The sequence below is a fragment of the Grus americana genome, chromosome 8, assembly GCF_028858705.1.
Source record: "Grus americana isolate bGruAme1 chromosome 8, bGruAme1.mat, whole genome shotgun sequence".
In the NCBI taxonomy this organism is placed as follows: Eukaryota; Metazoa; Chordata; class Aves; order Gruiformes; family Gruidae; genus Grus; species Grus americana.
In genome coordinates, this window is record NC_072859.1 from 17,113,505 (window position 1) to 17,135,401 (window position 21,897).

Sequence of the window (21,897 nt, forward strand, 5' to 3'; positions counted from 1 at the left end):
GCCAACCCCCGCTCTCGGAAGGCCCCGCCCCGCGTGCTCCACCGCCCTGCAGGGGGCGCTGCCCGCTGAGGGCAACGCCTCGTGAGGGGCGGCGCGCAGGCGCGCGGCGGGAGCGTGACGCGGTGCTGGCAGGGCGCGCGCTGCCCGGTTGGTGCGCTCCTTCCCGCGCTAGGCCCGCCCTGCTGCCCATTGTCCTCGTGCCATGTGACCGGGGACGGTTACAAAGCATCCCCCCCCACCCCCGCCGCCGTTATTTGTGCTGAGTCACGGCGCGGCGCTGCCTGGTGCTGCAGGTGTCACGGGGAGCCCGGCGGCCGCAGCAGCGCCAGGCTTCCCCATGGGGACGGACGGCGCCCGCGACCTGCTGGAGCGGGCCGGCACCCTCACGCTGCAGACCGGCAACCTCCTCAACTGGGGCTGCCTGCGCAAGAAGTGTCCGGCCACCCCCGGCGAGGAGGTGAGCGGGGCTGGCTCCGGGGCTTCCTGTCGGGGCGCCGCGGCGGGAGCTCGCGCTGAGGCGGGGGGCGGGCTGCGGTAGGCGCCTGCGCGGCGGGGGGGCCAGGCTGGGCCGTGCCGCAGCCGAACGGCCGGTGCGGCGGCTGGGGGAGCGCAGGGTACCCCTCCCGGCTGTCGGCGAAGCGCGGGGACGTCCGAGCGATTAAGGCATTATACGGAGTAGGGTTTGTCTTTCTGGCGCCGGACAGCACGGCCCGGTGTCCGTCACCCGGGCGGAAAGGGTGTCATTTCCCTCAGGACCGCCTCGGCGGCGTCCGCTCTCCGCACGTGCCGTGTGTGCCTGTACCGCGCGCGCGTTCTCGAGCTACGAGACGGGAAAGGCAAAACAGGCTTTTTCTATTATTTTTTATACGTCTATTCAGTGTGTTCTGTCCGGTCGGGCCGGTCCATCTCACCGTCGCGGGCAGCACCTGGGGGCCAGCGAAGCCCCGGCCTTGCGGCGCAGTGCGCCGGGAAGGCAGCGGCTGGCTGTGCTGGGAGTCGAAGTGATGGCCAGAAGGAGCCCCGCTAGCCCCGGGGCCCCGGAAGCACTCCTGTGCTGCCTTGGAGTCTCTCTCGGAAGAAACCGGACCGTGTTTCTGCTCTTGGGGAGTGAAGAATTAAAACGCTTACAAATTTAAGTATTGCCTGTAATGGCAAAGGAGATCACTGATAATTCTTTAGCAAGAGAATGCGAATAGATGTGAGCTTGCATTACAAAAGATGAAAGTTCTCTTTTCTAACCTGAAATTAATTTAATTTTTTAGTGGTGACAAGTCTCAGGAAAATTAGTCATTGCTGTCTTCTTTAAAGAGTATAGCTGTCATTCTTTGTTAAAAAGTTGAAAGAACTTTTTAATCACCACTTTAAAACTATTACCTTTACCAGTATGTATCAACACTTAGAATAATCCTGATAAAATGTCTGGAGATCCTGTGGCCATGAACTTCAGAACCACTGTATTTGCTGTCTTATCATGACACAATAATCTGAAAGTGATCATTTAATAATCAGAACAACTATGGTTTTGGCTGGTTATTGCTATGTAATAGCACTGTTGATAATATAGAAGTTGGTTGATTGTGTATTAGCCATGCACAAATGGTAAGAAAGGTGACTGGGAGGATGATGTAATGAGAAGTAAAAATTCATCATACTTTTATTTGGTTGTCATGTGGTGATAACTTTTTTTATTTGGCCTGGTTGCTTACTACAACATGCTGTGATCTGTGTGAAATAGGGCTAGATTCTGTAGCAGAGAGATAGCTGTATCATAATGGGCACCCTCATGTGAGTAGTTTCTGGAGGGTTGTTAAAGAGTGGCCAGTGTACATAACTAATCAGTTAAGGTATTTAAATTCATTTGTTTACAGGGAAATCTGCATTTAAACATAAGGCTGCCTGCTTTCCAGAGTTGCTGGAATTCCAAAAGCAAATAATTTGCATTAATTATAGGAAATAAATTGGCTTTTAACTCTTATATTTGATGTAGTTAGCATGTGTATAGTTCTCAGTGGCAGAATGTAAGCTAAAGTTTTGCAAACTATGAACCCTAATGTTAGGAGTTTGAGGGTGTAACTATGTGGAAAAGCTGGTCAAAGTAGTCAAATACACTGCACTTGTCATGTGTTGAGGGCAGGGAATGGTGTGCTTTGGAGGCAGAGGCTTGTGCATACTAACTGCAGTAAAAATATAAAGCGTGACAGTTGCAAAGTCAATATATAGAGTATACATATTTAGCACTGTCTCATTTTCCCTGAGAAAGGAAAAGATAATGTTATAAGTTGCATTAAAATAGGCTAAAGAGTTCCAGCATTGTGGATAGCGATTTAGTGGGGGGAGTCAATTCTTGCCTTTTGACTCAGGTATTTTTTCATGCCATTTTAAATGACTGGGAAAGAATGTATAGAGTTTGTGCTCACAAAGTATTATTACTTTATTATGCCTTAAACTTTGTGATATCCAGTTTTATGGTGGGGTTTGGCTTCTAGTTTGCGCATGGTATTATGAGCTCTCTGAATTAAAGTGTCATGGGAAATTGCTATTTAATGGTACAAAAAGTATGTATCTGCATAGGTATAATATATATTGCTAAAAGTGCAGTAAAGCAGCAGCTGGTAAAAGTGCTCCTACCCGTGGCAGATAGCAGTCTTGACAGTACCTTTCCTTAGCCTGCAGGGTGACGACTCCTGAGATGTATGTTAAGGAACCTAGAGCTTGTTACGGCTGAAGCACTGGTACAGTAAGCAATTAATTAGCTGATTTAGACTTAATAGCTGTGCAATGTTCAGGAAAATCCATTACCAGAATCCTAGTCAAGTTTATTTGGCATCTGTGGATGCAGGAAAGATGCAAGTGTGCGGTAGGATCTGAAGATTCCCCCTTCAGTAATGAAGGACTTAAAAGCATTAGTGAGTCGTTTGGCACAGTAGAATAGGTAGGGAGGAAATGAAAAAGGTCAGATACATAGTGGAAAGAGAAGTAATTAATATAATGAGTATTTAGTGATTGATTGTGAAGTCTTGTTTCTAACAATGTCACAGTACATACACTGTTATCTGACTACATTGTAACTTAAGAATCTCTATGCAAAAAACCCCAAACCACCATACACCCTAGTTCTTGCTTGCTTAGCATTGTTCTTTCCTTTAAAGATGGCATTGGTCTGAGAAATAAATGAAGTACAGTACTTGTATTACTGCTAAAACTCTTTCCCAAAGAGGAGAGGAAAATATGTAAGTAAACTAGTTTGAACAAGTTTCAGATGGAAGCTATGAAGGAAGAATCTTCTGTGGTTGAAGGAGTGGTGTCCTTAGTTCACCTGCTCGTTCTGTCCTACATGCCTATGAATCATTATATTTCTGTGCAGCTATAGCATACCTACACTTCAACATGAACAAATATTTTGTAGGTGCGGGACTGCATTCAGAAAACCCTGACTGAATGGAGCTCAAAGATTGGACAAGACCCAAATCAGGTAGGAGAGGTGTTATGCATGTTATCCATGTTACACGTGAAAACAAAGAAGTATGTAGTTGGTTACATGTTTTAAAATATAAATGAATCAAATTTCTGTGAAAGTATCTGCGGCTCCAGATATCGTAAAAGAGTATTTCTCAAACCCCTTTTTAAAAAAAAAAATATTAGTAAATTTGGAGAGGGCAAGAAATACTGAAGTAAAGAATCCTGTTGATGGCAAGTAAGACAGGTCTTACTTAATTGTTGGGGTAATCACAAAAAAAAAATAAATCTGTGTACCTTAGAAGTTTGCTAGCATGCTTGTAAAAACTCAGTGGAGAATTATCTAAACTATGGAGATGATAAACTGAAGATCGTCTTGTTTGGAGGGGAACTCTGAAGTGTAGCCTTGGTTGTTTCAGAAATATTTCTGAAGATGCAGAAGTGGCAATTTTTCCTTTAAGAGCTAAAGACTCTCACATAATTCTTAAAACCAGAGTCATGGGCATCTAACATCAAGATCTTGGTGTATTTGCCTGCTCCTCTTTCACTATTGCTTCTGAAATTCGGCAAAGCAGTAATAGGTTCCCACTAAATACACTACTTGCTCTGTGAAATATTAGCATGTTTCATTTAAGAAAAAAACAAACTAAAAAACTCCTGACCATTTCTTTGGGTTTTGTTACCAGTTCTTGTGTAATGGTGGCATCAACTGCACATTGCTGCATTCCACACTGGAGTGTGGTGAGGCAGTTATTGCTGAATGATTTGTGGAAGACCTAATGATTGCTCAAGAAGAGAACATAAATAAACATTTGTCTCTGTAAGATATAGTGATCCATGTAAAGTTAATTATTTAGCATAAGCTAGGTTTTAATGTCAACATGTTAACTGTATAATTCCAAATTCTTTTATGAATTATATTGGTTTCCAGTAATAATAATAAAGTTAACTTTTTTTTTTAAAATGCTGACTGTATGGGTAACTTGAAGACTCACTTGAGGATTTTTTTGGTAGGGCAGCAAAAATTACTAGAGTTCTTGGTCGGGGGTGAGGTGGTGTGTGTCTGTATAATACAAAAATCTCGTGTAGGGAAAGACTTAAAGTCACCTTGTGCCAGCTGAAATATCAGCCTAGTCTTAAATGAGGTCAGAGGGTGAAGTCTCTGAAACTTTCCTAACTTTTAGTTTCAAAATTATTGTTTTAAATCTGTATTTTACAGCAGTTTCACTGTAGGCTTTTCATAAGCTTCACTGAAATAACAAAATACTGTTATGCAAAGATGTTCCCACCTAAAACCCCTAATTCTGATATTTTTTTTCAGCTGGTCCTGAGGCTTTTTTTTAAAGCAAGGCAGTTTGAATTGGCACAGTGATCTGTTCACATCAGAAAATCGGAACACTACTAAATCTTATTCCAATAATTCTTATCAGTAATTTGGTTTTGGGTTTTTTTTGTATTGGGGTGTATAGCTTCATTTTCTTGATTTTTCCCCTCAGAGAGCAAGAAACGTTGGGTTACTTTCTTTCTGTCCCTGCTTTTTTATACTATTTTTGTTCTGAACTGCTATAAGGCTTTTTTTTCTTCAGGAACTTACTGTCTCCTCTTGATGAGTTGTTCCTAAATCTCATGTACTTATTACAGGAAGTACTGGAGGTTCTGGAATGTACTGTAGCTCAAGCTATAGAAAAAATAAACCCTGAAGAAAGGGATGAGTTGAAAGTATCAGGTAAGAGCATAGTCAAAAATCCAGTGTCATGAAAAGGTTTCATATGCAGTCATTAATAGGATGTTCATATATGTATTTTTTCCACTGTATTTTGTAATTGTAAAGTCCAATGACATCAGTGCGCACTGTTGTACTTTCTTAGCCAACTTCTAGATTACCCAAAGACTTGAATTCATATTTCAGGTTTTATAGCAGCTCAGCATTTTTCTAGTTTAACTTGCATTCCCTCAAGACGTTTTAAATGTATTTTGTGAATCTTTGACTTTTCTGAAACAGAATATTACAGATAGTACTGCAATTAAGAGATAGCATTGGAAGCACATTTATTTGCATAACTTTTCCAGATTGAATATGATGAACTTGAAAGAGGCAGTCCAAACTAACATGAGTACATTTTGACTCTCAGTAAGTTGTGAAGAGGACTGTTTGTACTATTATGTTTGGGGGTTTTATGGTTATTGCTTAGTGTGTTGATGCTGAAGTCCTAGCTTTACAGCTTATTAGATCATTTAACTGGATGATTTCTTCTTCTGAGATTGTGCAACTTTGAAATTTAAGAGAACAGTTTCTTTATTGGGCAGTCACCTTTCAGAAGGCTGTTTTTTTCCAATTTTTGAAGTAATTGGTTTATATTCCAAGAACCCTTAACCCTAGAACTCATAAGTAGTGTGTATAGCAAAAGGAAATAGCTATATATATATAAAATAATAGCTAGCTTGTTTAGTTATTAATTCCAGTTTCTCTGAAAATAGCAAAACTTTTCATCGTTGGATCAAACTCTTCATCGATCAGAGATGCAGTTGACCTGGGTAAGTGTGAAACTCAACTTCTGGTAGAGTTTCTTTTTTACGTTATTTAGCAATAAAATTGGAACCTTTTCCATCTAACAGGTGTATGTAGTGACTGTCACAAGTATATCCTGTTTTCCTATTGAGAGACTTAAGTAATCGAGTCTATTCACATGTTAGTTCAGTCAGTAAACTTATCAAATGTGGATTGCTGTAACCTTGGGTCCACAAACTCAAATCTGATTCCTTGTTCCAAGCAGGAGCAAGTTTTTATTCTTTCACAGAAGACTTGCCAAAAAGTGAATAGCATGTGATGTTTTAGTAACAGTGATACAACAGTTCTTACTGGTTGTTGTTAGTTGCCACTTGTTTTTAACATGATGACCTTTGCTACTAATTGTGCAGTATTTCAGAGATTGTTTAGGAAGTAAACAATGCTGCAAGCGGCTGATAAAATAGTTAAGTTTTATTGAAAATACAATACAATGGCTGTACTGATACAGAAAGTTTTGTTAGCCTAACATAGCAGTAATTGTGAGCAGCACTGAACTTTACAACTTCGGAAGATTGTTGGGTATAAGGAATTAACAAGGAGCAAAGGCCATTCTTTTCTATCGATACCCCAGTTAATAGCTTCTTTATTGTAAGTTGTAGTAGCATTTTTTTAAGAATATGTTGATAAAATCCTCCTTCAGAAGAAAATAATTTATTTAGCTACTTAATTTTATTCTTTTTGCTGTGCAGAAGAGGCCTCATGACTTGTATCTTTCCTAAACCTCAGTGATACTCCAAAGCTTGCCACTTCTCCCTGGCAATTTAAATCTCCATATTCGGTGTGCTTTTGGTCTAACTCTTTCCATACATCAGATAGTTATCCTAGCCCATGCCCTGTACTCAAGTTGTAGTTCAGAGTCAATGTTACAAATTTTGGAAGAAATTGACAATGAAGGAATCAAGAATTGTCTGTCACCACTGTCTACAGAGAAAAATATAGTTTTAGCATTAAAAAGGAGAAAAAAGCTTCACAGTTGGTTTGGTCGTTGGGTTTCTGGAGTTTTGGGGGTTTGTTGGTTTGGGTTTTTTCCACCCAAGACCTACAATTGAAGCTTGGACTTCAGCTGTGTATTTGATTCTTTAGTAACACAATGTTTTTTGCATCCTTGACTGCTGATACACTCAGAGTTTCAAATGGTGAATGGGGGAAGCTAGCGGAGCAAAGCAGGAGCTGTGTTTTTTGCTGAATTTGAAAAGTCACGCTGCTTATGTTCGTATCTCACAAAAGTTTGCAGCATCTCTGTTCTTTTTCCTCAGCGTGTTCTGCCCTCGGAGTTGCTCAGTTAGACTCAGTCATTGTTGCCCCACCTCCTGTTGAAGATGGCACTAGCCTCTCCTTGGAGTATTTGCAACCTTATTGGCAAGAACTTGAAAATCTAGTTCAAAACCAGAAGATTGTTGCTATAGGTACCTCTGACCTAGATAAAACACTATTAGAGCAGCTGTATCTGTGGGCACAGGTGAGAACAAATTTCCTACTTGTAACATTTCTAAGACAGAATAACTGTTGTTTTGTTGGCTTCCACTGTTGTTATAAACTTCTGTTATAAATGGATTTATATACAAAATAGTAATAAGCCCTGTTATTTTCATTCTGGGTCTTATGAATGGTAACAATGTTGCTCAAGGTGAGGGAAACTTGAAGTGTGACTGTTCAGTGTTCTTACCTACAGACCAGCAAAGGCTGGAAACTACAGGTCTGTTCAGTAGCAGGTTCTTTGAAGCACTGAAGGTTTGAGTTTTGAATGCTTTTATATTTAGGAAGGAGTATAAACCTTCAGATTTATTCCAGTGGCTCTGAACACATAGCTGTTTTCACTTGAAGCTGTGTTATGAATGGAGGGATTTCCCCCTTGGAAAGAGGAAGACAGGCTATGAATGAAGTGGCACAACATCTTGTTGTCCCACGTGACTAATTGCCTCTTAACATTTGAGTGATGTGGGTCTGTACTAGTATGTGCCCATGCTCATGTAAGCTTGTGGATTTACTGTTTCCTTATTAGTTCTTTGAATACTCCTCTTAATGACATTTATTTTGTGGTATGTGAGTGTACTGTAAGAGGTCCTGCCAAGAGTCCTTATTTGTGCTCCTTGCCGTTTTGTGTATACTGAGAAGAGGATAATGGGCCAGGGAGGGGGGGGGAATTAATGACTACCTACAGTTTGTGATGAGCAGAGAAAGAGTCAGTGGAAGAGCATCCCTTATAACTTCATTTGATTTAGGCACTTACCTTGAAGGCGTGGAAGGCTGCAAATTATATATCCTTAAGAAAAATTTATTTGGATTTTTTTAATTTGAAGTGTTTTTCAGACTAATGCTCCTATAATCCTTTCACTAGAGAGGGGGGAAAAAAACCCCTGCTACTGTTTAGGAAGCACAGCAGACAGGAAGCCAGAGTGGGTTAGTACTCATCTTGCTGTGGCAGCACCTGAAGTTAGATCCTATTCCTATTTTGGGCTCTGGGCCGCAAGAAATTGTAGATGTAGGAGTTGCCTGTTCAGCATCATGCAGAATTAATTAGCCTTGTTCAGACCTCAAAACAATGGTCAAAGGCAAACTGCTGAAAGCAAAATTTCTGTTGTAATAGAGGGCATGGAGGAAACAACTAAAATATTAATATTTTTTTCTTACAAAGTATTCTGCTACTTTCAGGTGAAACCAAGTAGTAATCAGGTGAACCTAGCTTCCTGTTGCGTGATGCCACCCGATCTCACAGCATTTGCAAAGGAGTTTGATATACAGCTGTTAACTCACAATGACCCAAAAGGTAAGGCTTTGCCAGATAAGGTAACAGAAGACTTCTAAATGCATTTATTCAGTACAAAATAAGAAATAATCTTCTTCTGAACTTCAAAGTTTGTTACATTTGAATCCTGAACAAAGGATTCTAAAAGTTTCTTCTCTCTAAAATATTTCTGTTAAGTTCTTGCTTTTGCTTCAAGAAAGGGGAGGGGAAAGGCAATCTTCCACCATTGGATAGTTTCTTGAAATCATTTTAATCAGAGAAAATAAAGTAAATCAAAGAACAAACTACTGAGGAATTCATACTACATATGTTCCAAAAATAGCTTATTTCCACAAAACCTAGAATGAAATAACAGTTGTATTGCTGAAGGACAGTAAATGACAAATCAAAGTCCAACTGCCCAGAACTTGACTGAAATAGCTTGCATAGAAATGTTGATGGTCAGCTGACTTTTGAGTAGTTTGGTAATGTTAGACATGTAAAGCATTACACTTTAAGCAGGATTCTTTCAAAGTTCTGACTTCTTAAAATAACATTATTACAAAAAGTTGGTGTAAATTCTTTATTTACTTTGTGCAGTGATTCATTTACTAAATGATTGAAGGACTTGGAGGCTTTCCTTTAGACTCTAGAACTCTGAGTTACCAGCTCCCTAGAATATTCTGGGATATTGGTTTCTCTCAAACATCATCTAATCTTCTTCACTATAATGACACCTTAAATATCTTGTGGAATTGTAAGCGAAAAGTCTTAATATTCATTCCTTCCCTACATTCTTCTTTATGACCAACTATTCATGATGATCATACTTACCCTCCCTTTTCCTTTCTTCCCATTCCCCCCCCCAAAAAAAAAAAAAAATTAAATGCTACTTATGAAGTACATACTTTATAGTACCACTGTTACAACTAATGAATTTCATCAGTGCTCAGGCACGAATCAGCACTGCTCTGGCAGCATACAAGATGAATTGTCATTCAATCCAACAATTTCCATGTCCTCTGAAGTCCAAACTGCAACTTGCAATTTAATAAATACTCTCTATCGAGAGTCATGAAATGAAGGAGAAGAGAATTTGGGTAGAAAACAAAGCAAGTAGTGATTCCCGTATGTGTTGTTTGCTAAGCTTAACTTTTCTGTGATGGTCAGCTGAAGAGTATTGAGACTGTCTTTTGGGAACACTCCTCATCAAAGAGATTGTTCCCTTGACTGACTTTCCAGAGGAAACTAGGATTTGTACTTGCCTTGTCTGCTTTGTGGCATTTAAGCCCATTTTTCTTAATACTTTCTGGGCTTGCAGTTGTTATGAGCCCAGTTATGGAAGATGCTATAAATGTTGAGCTTCCAGTGACTGCAGAGGTACCTTAGAATGCTCAGTACTTTGCTGATTTCAGCCTTATGCTTTACTCGCCTCTGGTTTGTCTAGCTAGCTTCTCAATTTTCATTTTTTCCTGCTAATGGCTCTGCCGATCAATTCCATTTGATATTATAGAAATCTCAGTTAATTAGTTTTGTGCAAAATACTCAACATTGCAAAACAAGTGTCTTGAAAATTTCTTCTGTAGTATTCAGCTGCTTTTACCCTATATGCATTCCAGAAGAGTGGATCTGTGGAATGTCTGGCACTGCTTAAGATTTTTGACTATAGGAAAAGGCTTCTCTTACTAAGTGTTGCTTTTTGCAGCTGTTTACATGACATTATTTAAAGCATGAATATCCCTTTTTAACTTCAGAATTACTTTGTGAAGCAAGTTTCCAAGAAGTTCTTCAGGAAAGCATCCAGAACACGAAAGCACACGAATGGATTCCTTTATGGCTTCTCCGGTATTCAGTCATTGTTAAAAGCAGAGGAATTATCAAGTCCAAAGGCTATATCATGCAAGCTAAAAGAAATGCCTCTTAAAACACTTTTGTGTTTTGTGGTTGGTTTTTTTTTTAATGGCTTACTGTTCTAATTTCTTGGGGATGGGGGGAACATTGCTTTTTTTCATAGAAACACTTTTACAGCATTTGTAACAAAGACCAAAAGTTGTAATTATTCAGTGTGATGTCAGCAGGAGTGTCTGCAGTGTTCTAACACTATTTTTCTTTCTTAGCCTATTGACCAGTTCATTTAAAATATAAAATATTTTGAGTTTTAATTTAAATTACCTATAGAGAAACAGTTTAAAATATTTTTCTTTGTATGACCAGTTCACTGTAAAATTATTGTTATATTTTAGCTGCCATTAGGTAGTATAGAGAAACGTATATATTTTTATTTAAAAAAAAAATAATTACTCTTAAATAATAGTTACTTATCTGGTAGGTGCATAGATTTCAAGCATTCAAGGACTAGTTTTTATAGAAAATTGTCATCTTTTATGAAAAATTACCCAAAAAAATTAAACAGGTATCTCATTCCTTGGTATGTATAGATAGGCAAGTCAGCTGTTTGTGTGGATGGGAAAATTGGTTTATTTTTAAAGACCTTAGATTTAGAAAAAAATGCATCTTCCAAATTACTTTCTGACTGTTACTTGAATTCCTTCTGGCTTTGTGCCTCAATATGGTTTGTTTAGTGTTTGCACAAGTGTGATGGCATCTTTACTGTTTGTAACAGAAAATGTATTATTGTGTGAACGTTTAAAATAAGAATTGAAAACAAGTGATGAAAAAATCTGTTAATCAGAAATTGAATTGTGCCTGTCTTTCTCAACCGTGGCTTGTTTTTTATGTGTTTGTGAACTACACAATCAGAATTGGCCAAGTCAGAACAGATAGTAAATGTTCGAGCTGTTCACCATAGGATTGTGTTAAATGGATGACTTCTTTTTGGGGTTGCCTAGGAAACTTTGTTGCTTGAGTGCTATTCAGAAATGATGTGAGCAAGGGTTAGCCTGAAGTTAGGTATATTTCTGTTTGGCAGTAGCTTAGCACACTGGCTTTTGAATCCTAGAGAAATTGCTGCAGCTAAGGCAAGGCTTCTGGCTTAATGAAGTCTTTCTATCAAAAAGTCCTTTTCATTTCCTTGGCTTTTAAATCCGAATAGATAGCAAAAGATCAACTTGTAGTTCAGCAGGAGCTTGATACTGAGTGTCTACAATCCTCATTTTTCCTTTTGATTTCAGGCAGGAGCAGGGCTTTGTAGTAGTAGTACTCATTGACTTAATTGTACATATTTGATCTTTGGACTGTAAGGGAATGAATTTTCACCAACATCTTTCAAATTCTGTCATGCAGGCAGCTAGTGGAATTTGAATGCCTCTGGGCACTGACTAGAGTGTCAGCTTCCTATAATCCATTCCACTAAGTTAAGATTAATCTTTTTCAAGATACCTTTTGAGTCTTCAAATATCTTACCTGTAGGTGGCAAATACTGGGAATTTCTCCTAAACTACTTCAGTTCTTTTCATAAATGAGAAAGTGAGGGAACTGAAACTAGTAATGCATCAATAAAAGTTTTTGAGGTTTTTTTTTCTCCGAATCAAAATGTCTTTTTACTGTTGGGTCAGTGTGTATCAGTTTCAAAATTTTCATTTTAAACTTTCCTACCAGCTTTGAGTTGTGTGCTGCTGATGATTAACCACTATCTGTAAATTCTGTGTCTGTGTTTGGCTGTTGACATTCTGTGTTATATCAGACTCGCATGTGTGCTCAGTTTTATAAATTGAAATGCTACAAAACAAGAATTGTGCTAAAACAATGTATAGGCTGCTCTAATGGGATAATTATTTATTTCCTTTCTGTAAACTGTTAACAATTTGCTTGCTATGGAAAAGTACCTTTAAGACGTGATCATCTTATTTTTCTAGAGTCACTGATAGCATAGCATTTTATCAGGTTATCTCATTAATCTGTTTTGCATCAATGTGGGAGAGATGGGATTTCCTTCCATGAGAAACTTGAAAGTTTGAATTAAAATTTGAAATTCTTGTAGGCTTTTAACCTGGTGCTTTGTATGAATTCTCATCTCAATAACAGTATTTTACACTTTGTCATAAAATGCCCTGAAGCGCCCTGCGCTCTGGGATTCCATCGCTTAAGGGCATATCTGACCGGGGCTGCGTGCTCCCTGCAGCACGGCTGCATGCCGTGCTTTTCAATGCAAAGCCGACACCCTGCGCTGTGCTGCTGGCTTTTCGTCAGTGCCTGGACGCTGCTGGTCTCCGTTTTACCGGTTTTGACAGCCTGGCGTTAACGGGCCGGGCTCTGCCCTCCCGCCCGGGGCGGAGGCCGTCGCGCTCCCGCCCCTGCCCCGCCGGGCGCCGCCGGAAGGGCGGGCGGAAGGGGCGGGCACGGTACGGGTGACAAGATGGTGGCCACCAGGCGGGCGGCGGCGAGGGACCGGGAGCAGGGGGTGCGGGCTGGGGCAGGCAGCGGTAGCCCCTCCCGGACCGAGCCCGCCGCCGCGGCGGAGGTGAGGGGGGGGACAGGGACCGGAGGGGCGCGGCCAGCCGGACGCCACCCGCTGTGCGGGACGGCGGCGGGGCCGCGGCAGCCATCTTGCTGCGCGCACGCGGCCTCACCGGGAGGGCCCTGGCTCCGCAGCGGGCGGGGGGCCCCGCCGGGGCTCGGTGCTGGCGGCAGGGCAGCGGTGTGCCCGCCTGCCCGTGCCGCAGCCGGCCTTGCGGGGCGCTGCCAGGCTGGCCATGCCGCCGCCGCCTTCCCCTGTCGGGCCTGCAACTGTTGTAGGTCGTTGAACCATTTCACGTTGCGAGTTAGAGGTTGGGGTATTATTTTTCCTTTGAACTGCAGTTATTCTAGCGTTTCTCTGTGGCTTTTCCATTACACATGCAAACGCTCGCGTAAATACGGATCATTTAGGTAGAATGGTTTATGTTGATGCAGCATTGTTCTGTGTTTTGGGAATATCGTGCTGTTGTGGAGGGTTTTTTCTTTCCAAAATTTTGAATTGCCTTCCAGGTACCTTACAAACATCGTCAAAGAAGCAGATTATACCTGGCGTTGCTGTGAAGCCAGTCTGTTCCTAAAACTACTAAAATTGCTTATGGAAACCATTTTGGGGTGCATTCTGCCAGTTGCTAGGCTTCAGTGTTTGACAGTTGTGCAAATCTTTGAATGTTTGTGAACATCGCTTCTGGCTTTGCTTCCCATGACACCTTGCAGAACTTTTTAGAATTAGAATATATTTGTTTATATTTTAGTGTGTGTGTATTTCTTAATGGATGCATGTGTTTCTTCTCCTGCCTTGACCAAAATACAGTAAACAGATAAGCGAGAGATGGTTTATTAACACTTCTTCCACATGTATAGGGCTACACAGAAGCATGTAATATGTCGTCAGCTTGAGTAGATTTGTTTAAGAAGAGTGATTTGTATAGCATCCTTTTTATGGGGTTATTTTATCTGTCAATAGCACACTTTTTTTACTCCTTTTCTAGATGGCATCCGCTGAAATTGTTACTCCTGTGTCTGTGAGGATGACTAGAAGAAGAACTAAATCAGTTCGTAAGCCAGAGGTAATTCAGGAATCCCAGTTTGAAGAGGTAGAACATGGAGAAACAAAGTCAGATGTCAGTGATAGCACAGAGATGCAAATTACTAGAAATGAGAACACAACTGTTCATTCAGCACAATCAGTTGCTGAACCACAAGCTGATGGGGATGTGTCAGAAACAGAATCAAACTGCTCTTCTGTGTCTGGTCTGCAGACACCTTTGTTTGTAAGAGTAACACGACGACGACAAATTGTAGTTCCTTATCAGCTAGATTCTCCTGACAAAAAAAGACATGACAAGTCAGCTTTTCTAAATAAGTTAAGCAAGATTCAGGATGAGGATGATATCTCTGAAGCTGAGTCTTGTTCCTCTGCTGTCTCTGGTGTCCAGATGCCTAGTGTTACCAGAACTACAAGAAGCAGGCAAAGCAAAAAGAAGCTGCAGCCAGATACAGTTTGTGAAGCCCAGAGTGAAGATATTTCTGATGTGGAGTCATGCTGCTTAAGTTCTCATATGGAACCATCCATCACTACCAAACGAATTACTAGGAGCATGCAAATGAAATCACAAGCAGAAAATACTGAGCAGGCTGAGAAAGGAAACAAAATCGTTTCGGAAGATGAGAATTTAATTGAGGACACCATTAAATCTGAGCCAGTAATAATTTCTGATTCTAGACCAGCTGCAGAACTTGTCTCTGACACAGAAGATGCTTCCTCTGTCACTGAGGATAATAAAGAACCCAGTTCACCTAAAAGCAAATGTTCTTCCAAATCTACCAATACAACCCAGAGTAAAGACATGAAAGAAGAGGTTTTGAATGATGTGACACCCAGCAGTATTACAAAAATGAAACTAAGTGACACTGAATCGCCTAGGAAAAAAGCAGTTAAAAATACGCAACCTGTTGGGGTAGATGGTTCAGAGAAAGCATGTGGCCAAATACAAGATGAACACAGTAAAATTCTTGTGAGGGAGAGGAAATTAGAGCATATGGATCTTTCTTTGACTGATTGCATGAGTCCCAAACAACTTCTAGAATCCCAAGGGCAAATAACAATAAATGAAAGTAAAAAAATTCCAGAATGCAAAATAGCAGATGCTGAGGCAGATGAACGGCAGTCTTTCACCCAGGCTGATAAATTAAGAAAGGGTGAGCAAGCTAGTGCAGTGAGCAGCCGACAAAAGGACATAGCTATTGCAGAAAGAACTGGTAGTGCTGGTAGATTCAGTCTTCTTGAAATTGGTGTTGACAGCAGTGAAGACCAAACAGGGGAATATGCTGAATCTGTATCCCACAGCAGTAATAAATCAAGCAGTGGAAATGATTCTCTTACATTGTTTCTGAGCAAAGATGAAAGTGATGAATCTGAAAATAGTGATGTGGCAGACATAGATACAATTGAAGAGAATCTGTGTTTTAAAGAGGCAGATGAGAGGACTCCTTCCTTCAACAAATCTTTAAAAAACAAGTCACTGCATGCTGAAGGGCTTTTTGTAATTGATACTGAGCCTGGCATGAGTTCCAGCCAAAAGTATTATCTAGATGAGGTAGACCAAGATAGTGATGCTGAAGGTAAGCATGAAGGAAGTGAAAAAGGTAAAGAATCCTCAGATTTGGAAGAGGCTGAAGAGGAATTGATAGATGAAGATGAGAAAGATGAAGATGATGATTTGTTGAAAAATAAGGTTGATGTGTAAGTATCTTTTGGGGAGTAACTAAAGAATCTGCATTTCATTCAAGCATGTGCTTAGGATATGTACGTTAAGTGCTAAATGATGTGGAATAAATGAGGGAGTCATCACATAAGTCATATTGATCTGGAAAGTGGGGTTGCACAGATTAGAAAATACAAATATAGTCCATAAATTCAGGATTTGGGGTTTTTTTATGTAGCAGAACAGAACTCTCAAATATTTAAGCATCTAGAGGCCTTTTATGTGTTTGGCTTAAAAAACAAAATGTGAAACTGGGTTTAAACTGGTCAGGCTGACTTAATTGCTTATTCAGGTCGCTGTTTTCTTAATTGTTGATTTTTTTTTTAATTTTAGTTTGCATTTAAATAACAAAAAGTCTGGTAAATTCCTTACACATTGCCTAATTAGATTATGCTTTTTATTCCTAAACAGTCACATACTCTTTTATGTTTTCAGTTCTTGTTGTGCTGTGGGACTGTGACACTTCCGTGAAATCAGCCCAGCATAGAATTGTAGAATAATTTAGGTTGGATGGGACCTCTTGTGGTCCAACTCCTGCTAAAATCCCTTCATATGCTTCATATGTTTAAAGCATAATACTCTGTTTAGGTTGGATAAATAAGTCTTAATCTTCTAAAAACCTACAGGTAGGCCAGAAGTCTTACAAAAACTTAGCCAAGCATTCAATGTAAAGGCGTTATAGAAGATTAGTCACAGTTTAATAGAAAGTTGTATTAATAAGCATTCGAGCTACAATACCTGTTGTACCTCTTTAGATATTACCATATTTTTCCATAATACTTTATAGCTTTTAAGCATTCTTGTCATCAAAAACCTTCTTTTGAGTCAATCATCGTACGTTGTTTGTGGATACGTTTCTTTGGCTGTCTGAATGAAGTAATGAAAAAAGTGGGAAACATACTAGCTTTGAAATGTTTAATAATGTTATTCTTGGTACTGTTATACAGACACGGACATTCCTACAGTGAATCGTAGCTTCTTCATACTTTTCTGTTAAGAGCTGACAATATTTTTACCACCCATATGTTTGTGCTTTTGTGGGTTTTTTTTCTCTTTAGCTAGCAAGATTCTCAGTGTATAGAAGGATGCTGCTTATGAGTTCTTTTGGCAAGGTTAAGTGAATTAAGAATTCAATTTTATAGAAGATAATAGTGTCTAAGATAAGAATACAGCATTAGAGTTAATATGAATTTCTGGAAATTATTCAAAAAAATTGGCAATTAAAGTGATTAATAAATTCTCACTTCATATAATGGCATGATTTTTTCCCCCTTGTCTTCTGTCACTTCCAAGTCATGTATATCTTCTAGATACCAAGAGTTAAAATCGTTGCAGAACTGAACCTAAGTGGGAAGAAAAATATTTTTTCTGTTTATCTTTCTGAGAGGACAGTAGAAGGCTTAGCTGCGTGCTTGTTACAATATTCTAATCATTAACTATTTCTCTTTTAGTTTACATCTTTCCAGCAGCATAGACCCTGGTTTGAATATCAAGAAGCTTGGAGGTTTATATATTAGTTTTGATGCAAAAAACCAGAAGCCTAGATCAAGTGTAATTGAACAACCAAAGGAGAAAAAGAAGGACCAGGTAATGTGTTTGCAATTACACAGTTACCTGTGACTACAGTAACAGAAAGATGTTCATTTAATAAGGTTGGTTTACTTCTTTTTAAAGAAATACCCTGTTTTATGGTTTGCTGAGAACTTCCATTCTTTTTGGCCAAAGTGTGGATTTACCTTTGGTTTTAGTGGTAACAATTTAAATATATGTGACACTTCAGAAACTGAAAAGCAGTGCAAATACCAGCATTATCTTGTGAAATAAAATGAAGTTGATTATGCCTGCAGTTTTACCTAATGGTACATGAGCTGAAGGCCTGCTAACAAGATATTTAGTCCATACTGAGAATGCATTTCAGTAAATAGAGGTCTATACTCTCCCTAATATGGAATTAGCAGTTCTATTTCAAAAGCACCCTTTGAGATAAAGGGAATGTGTTATTTTCATTGAGGCTGTTTTCTTAGGCTCATGCATGATAGCCATCTTTGTTCTAGAGCATTTGCTATCTCACTTCTTCCAGAGCTAACCAGCTGCTTTCATTTGTTGGCCAGGGTTCTGTTTTGCAGATCCCTACTACTTCCATTGTGGATCAAAAAAGCTCAAGTATTGTATTACAGTGCTTGCTTAGATTCTGCAGGATTCCTTTAGTAGGTTCTGTAAAAACAGTAAAGCAGTAAAATTTGTATCAGTGAGATGACTGTATAACATTAAAAAAAAAACCTCTTACAGCTCTTGCAGAAGAGTATAATAACTCCAGATTTTGAAAAAAAGGAATGTGTCCCACCCTTCAGGGAATCGCTTCACCAGCTAAAGAAACAGCGCAGGGTAAGTGAAGAGCTGATAATGCCTCAAATCATAAAGGCTTTGGTAGTATGTGTGCGTATACAGGCCTCACTGGAAGTGGAGTGCTGAACTGCAATTCAGTGTCTTCCTTGAGTCATCCTGTGAAAAGCCATCCTCCTAGTCAGGAGGACAGTGAAGTGAAAGATAATGTGCTCAGATGGTACAGATCTGTCATTAATACAGTGCTGATGACCTTCTGATTCTAAGGGTCATAAAATATGCTTTTCAAAGGTACAGAGTTATGTTCTGAATGCTTTATATATATTTTGGAGGGGAGAGTTCCCTGCTCTATCCTGTCCTAGTTGCTGAATGCAAATTTATTATTCTTGGTATTGCATCCTAGGCAGAGCGAGAGAAAACAACAGGTGACGGTTGGTTTGGTATGAAAGCCCCAGAAATCACAAGTGAACTGAAAAATGATCTTAAAGTTTTGAAGATGAGAGCTTCATTGGACCCTAAACATTTTTATAAGAAGAATGATAGAGATGGTCTACCCAAGTACTTCCAGGTAAGGAAGGAGCAGAGGGTGGCATTGTACTGCTGAAGTTTTGAACAGCTATTCTTATTTCCTATTTTGTAGGTAGCTTCTATGTTGATTTAATCTCATAGCTTAATTATTAAAGTATTTTGATTACTTGACTGCAGTTTACAATTGCTTAACTCTATATTACATATGTGTATATGCTGGGTTTTTTTAAATTTCAGCTGTTCTCATAGAACTGGACAGACATCTGACTTAATCTGTATTCTGAACCCTCAGTGGACTAGATTTTCACTGGTTTTTTTAAAGTATTAGCCTTTTTTGACAAGTGTGTAGAAAATAGTTAGCATTTATTTTCTTACTAGGTAATACAGCTTCAATGGAGACAGCTGGCTTTGATCAGCCAGAATTTCTGCTGCTGTAGCTGTCACCTTTTGAAGTGATTCGCATAAAGAAAATAATTACTCCAAAAACTATGGAAATAGGTTTCCATCTACTTAAGCCTGTTTGAATAGTTAGCATGCTTGAGGAAATTTTTATTTCTCAAAATATTACCACTTCACTCTGAAGGGTGGGTCTCGTATGTTTTGAAGCTTCTGGGCATAGAAAAACTTAGATGGAAGTGTTCCACATAATGAGATCTGCATAGGTCTGTTTTCACTACATGAAACACGTACTCCATGTATCTCCACTACTAACCCGAATCATCAGATATGTCTAACGTGCCTGTTGGAAAAAATGTTATGCATTCCAGGATAAAGCACTTATATTAGAGCTGGAATAACTGCTATGTAGCCATCTAGCAAAACCAGAACAATGACAGAGATGATAAAGAGTTAAGATGGTCATAAGGATTTCCTTTCCCTCCTTGGGAAAATGTTTAAAAGTTAAGAACAGGATTTCTTTTATGAATACAAGTGTTGATGCAGGAGTCCAGTGTTGAATACTGTACAGTATTAAAGCTCAGGCCCTCCTCTGTGCACAAAATATGAGACAAAAAGTGACTGCGTACAAAACATGGCTTAATTTTTCTGGTATTTTGCACATTCTTAAGATACCATTCTGATCATCTCCATAGGTGTCTTTACACTTGTTGCTGAGGATTTAAAAAAAAAAAGAAAAAAGAACAAGGTAGCAAAATAATGAACATGTTGCTGTACAATAACAATGTTTTCATTTCTTGTTTTCTAGGTTGGAACTGTGGTTGATTCTCCCATAGACTTTTACCATAGTCGAATACCTAAGAAACAGAGGAAGAGAACAATTGTTGAAGAGCTGCTTGCGGATTCTGAGTTTAGAAGGTATTTAAAAACGGTTTTGTAATTCTAACATCCTAAGAGAAGTGTATTTTTAACTTGTAACTTTTTTTTCTTGTTTTTATTTATTTTATATGGGGTTTTTTATACTTCAAAGAAATTTAGTCGGTTTTAGCACTTCAGAAGCACTGCCATTGAGAAGATCTAAAGGACAGGTGATAATTAGACTGAGACAGCATATTTCTAAAATAAGTGTCTGCACAGGCTCATGCCTGCACTTTGTTGTTTAAAGATTTGATTATTTTTACTTGGCATAACCAGTAGAAAAGCACTGACTGTAATTCTATGAAAGTTGATGTGGTTTCATTTTATAGGCATGTCAGTCTGCCATAGGAATCAAAATTGCGCTAGAAGTTTTACTTGAAGAATATGATTGGAGTAATTAATGTCTGCCTAACCTGCAGTTTCTGGAGTAGATTCCTTAGTTGATCCATTTTGATATTGGTTATTACATGATGTTAATCTGCATTTCATTTTTCACACAATGAAATCTTTTTTTTTTTTAATAGTACATGATTTGGGATTATAAGGCTTAATGTTACCAGGCTTGTAAATTAATTATTAACCTTGGGAAGGCAAGTTAGTGTAGCTATTTCTTAACGAGTTTTCTGGGTTAACCTGATTTATGAGATATTTATTAGAAGGAATTTAAAGAAATTAATGTCTTTGAAAGTTGATCAGTTAATTTGTGCTGTACTAATTAAGGGCTTTAACCAGATGCTTTAGCATTACTGTAGATATTTGTCAGGTTTTGGTCTCACAATTAGAAGCCTCAATACTGCTCAGTGTGCAATGATCCATTGTGCTAATTGGTATAGGTACATAAGAATCTGTATTGGAGGAGCTAGCAACTCATATTCAGTAAGTATATCCTGTTCATTGTGTAGGGTTAATATCTCAGTTTTCAACCTTGAGTAAGGTGAATTATCTTAAGTTTGCTGAGAGAGTATTATAAAAATGGGTATAATTTGTCCATAGTACTGTCAAAATTGATGAGTCTTCCCATTATAAGCAATAGCAGTGTTTTAGCAAACTGTCCAAAATATGATTGCATATGCAATGAAGAACCCCCTAGGTATGCCAAAATTAATGATTCTTCAATCAAATTTACTTCCAAAACAAATTTACCTGCATTTATTATTAATCCAACTGTTGATTTCCCTTTACCTACACATAAATGTACAAAATTAAAGAAATCTGGCTCAGAAAACATGAGAGAACCGAGTTTCGCAAATTATGTATGTAGAGTACTTTCCATGTTATCTTTTCCTGAACTTTGGTTTACCATGCTTAAAAGTAAATTATCTATTTTGTTCAGATATAATAAAAAGAAGTATCAGGAGATCATGAGTGAAAAAGCAGCTTTTGCAGCAGGGAAGAGGAATCGGAAGAAGAAGAAATTTCACAATTAAGATTTGAAGAAAAATAACAAGCTGGAACAACTTACTCGTTATAAAACTTTTTACAGAATGCTTTGGTTGTGCTGTTTTTTTCTTTAAGATTGAAGGTCGTGCAAATTGAGGTTTAGGGACTTGCAGTGAGAATTTGGTAGGGAGCTTTATCAAATGATCATGTATCTAAATTTAATTTAGATTTAAAAATTAATTTTTTTTATTTAAATTAATGTTTACTTTAAAAGATAATGATGTGAAAGCATATTGTTAAATCAGAGCACAAAATCCAACTTCATGGATTGTGGTCTTTTCAGACTTCAGTCTTTACATCAATGAATTAGTAAATTCAGTTTAAAGTTATGCGTGTAATTC

At 38.8% G+C, this 21,897-nt stretch overlaps 2 protein-coding genes across 4 annotated transcripts; both read left to right on the top strand.

Annotated features, from left to right (window-relative positions):
• Window positions 1-108: 108 nt before the first annotated feature.
• Window positions 109-12,698, top strand: GCLM (glutamate-cysteine ligase modifier subunit). The gene is made up of 7 exons (XM_054832883.1): window positions 109-457; window positions 3,407-3,472; window positions 5,098-5,182; window positions 5,935-5,991; window positions 7,282-7,484; window positions 8,678-8,792; window positions 10,505-12,698. Exons 1-7 carry the CDS (start codon window positions 338-340, stop codon window positions 10,672-10,674), a joined length of 816 nt encoding a protein of 271 aa, XP_054688858.1. The 5' UTR covers window positions 109-337; the 3' UTR covers window positions 10,675-12,698.
• Window positions 12,699-13,011: 313 nt separating this feature from the next.
• DNTTIP2 (deoxynucleotidyltransferase terminal interacting protein 2) lies at window positions 13,012-21,598 on the top strand. Of its 3 annotated transcripts, XM_054832878.1 has the most exons (8): window positions 13,012-13,170; window positions 14,156-14,233; window positions 14,603-15,909; window positions 17,383-17,518; window positions 18,221-18,316; window positions 18,678-18,842; window positions 20,007-20,116; window positions 21,450-21,598. In XM_054832878.1, the coding sequence occupies exons 1-8, from the start codon at window positions 13,066-13,068 to the stop codon at window positions 21,541-21,543; spliced, it is 2,091 nt and encodes a 696-aa protein (XP_054688853.1). In that variant the 5' UTR covers window positions 13,012-13,065; the 3' UTR covers window positions 21,544-21,598. The 3 variants fall into 3 exon arrangements, 2 of the variants coding, with proteins under 2 accessions (XP_054688853.1, XP_054688852.1); XM_054832877.1 differs by having other exon boundaries at window positions 14,156-15,909; XR_008577978.1 differs by lacking the exons at window positions 20,007-20,116; window positions 21,450-21,598 and having other exon boundaries at window positions 14,156-15,909; window positions 17,383-17,583; window positions 18,678-18,693.
• Window positions 21,599-21,897: the final 299 nt, after the last annotated feature.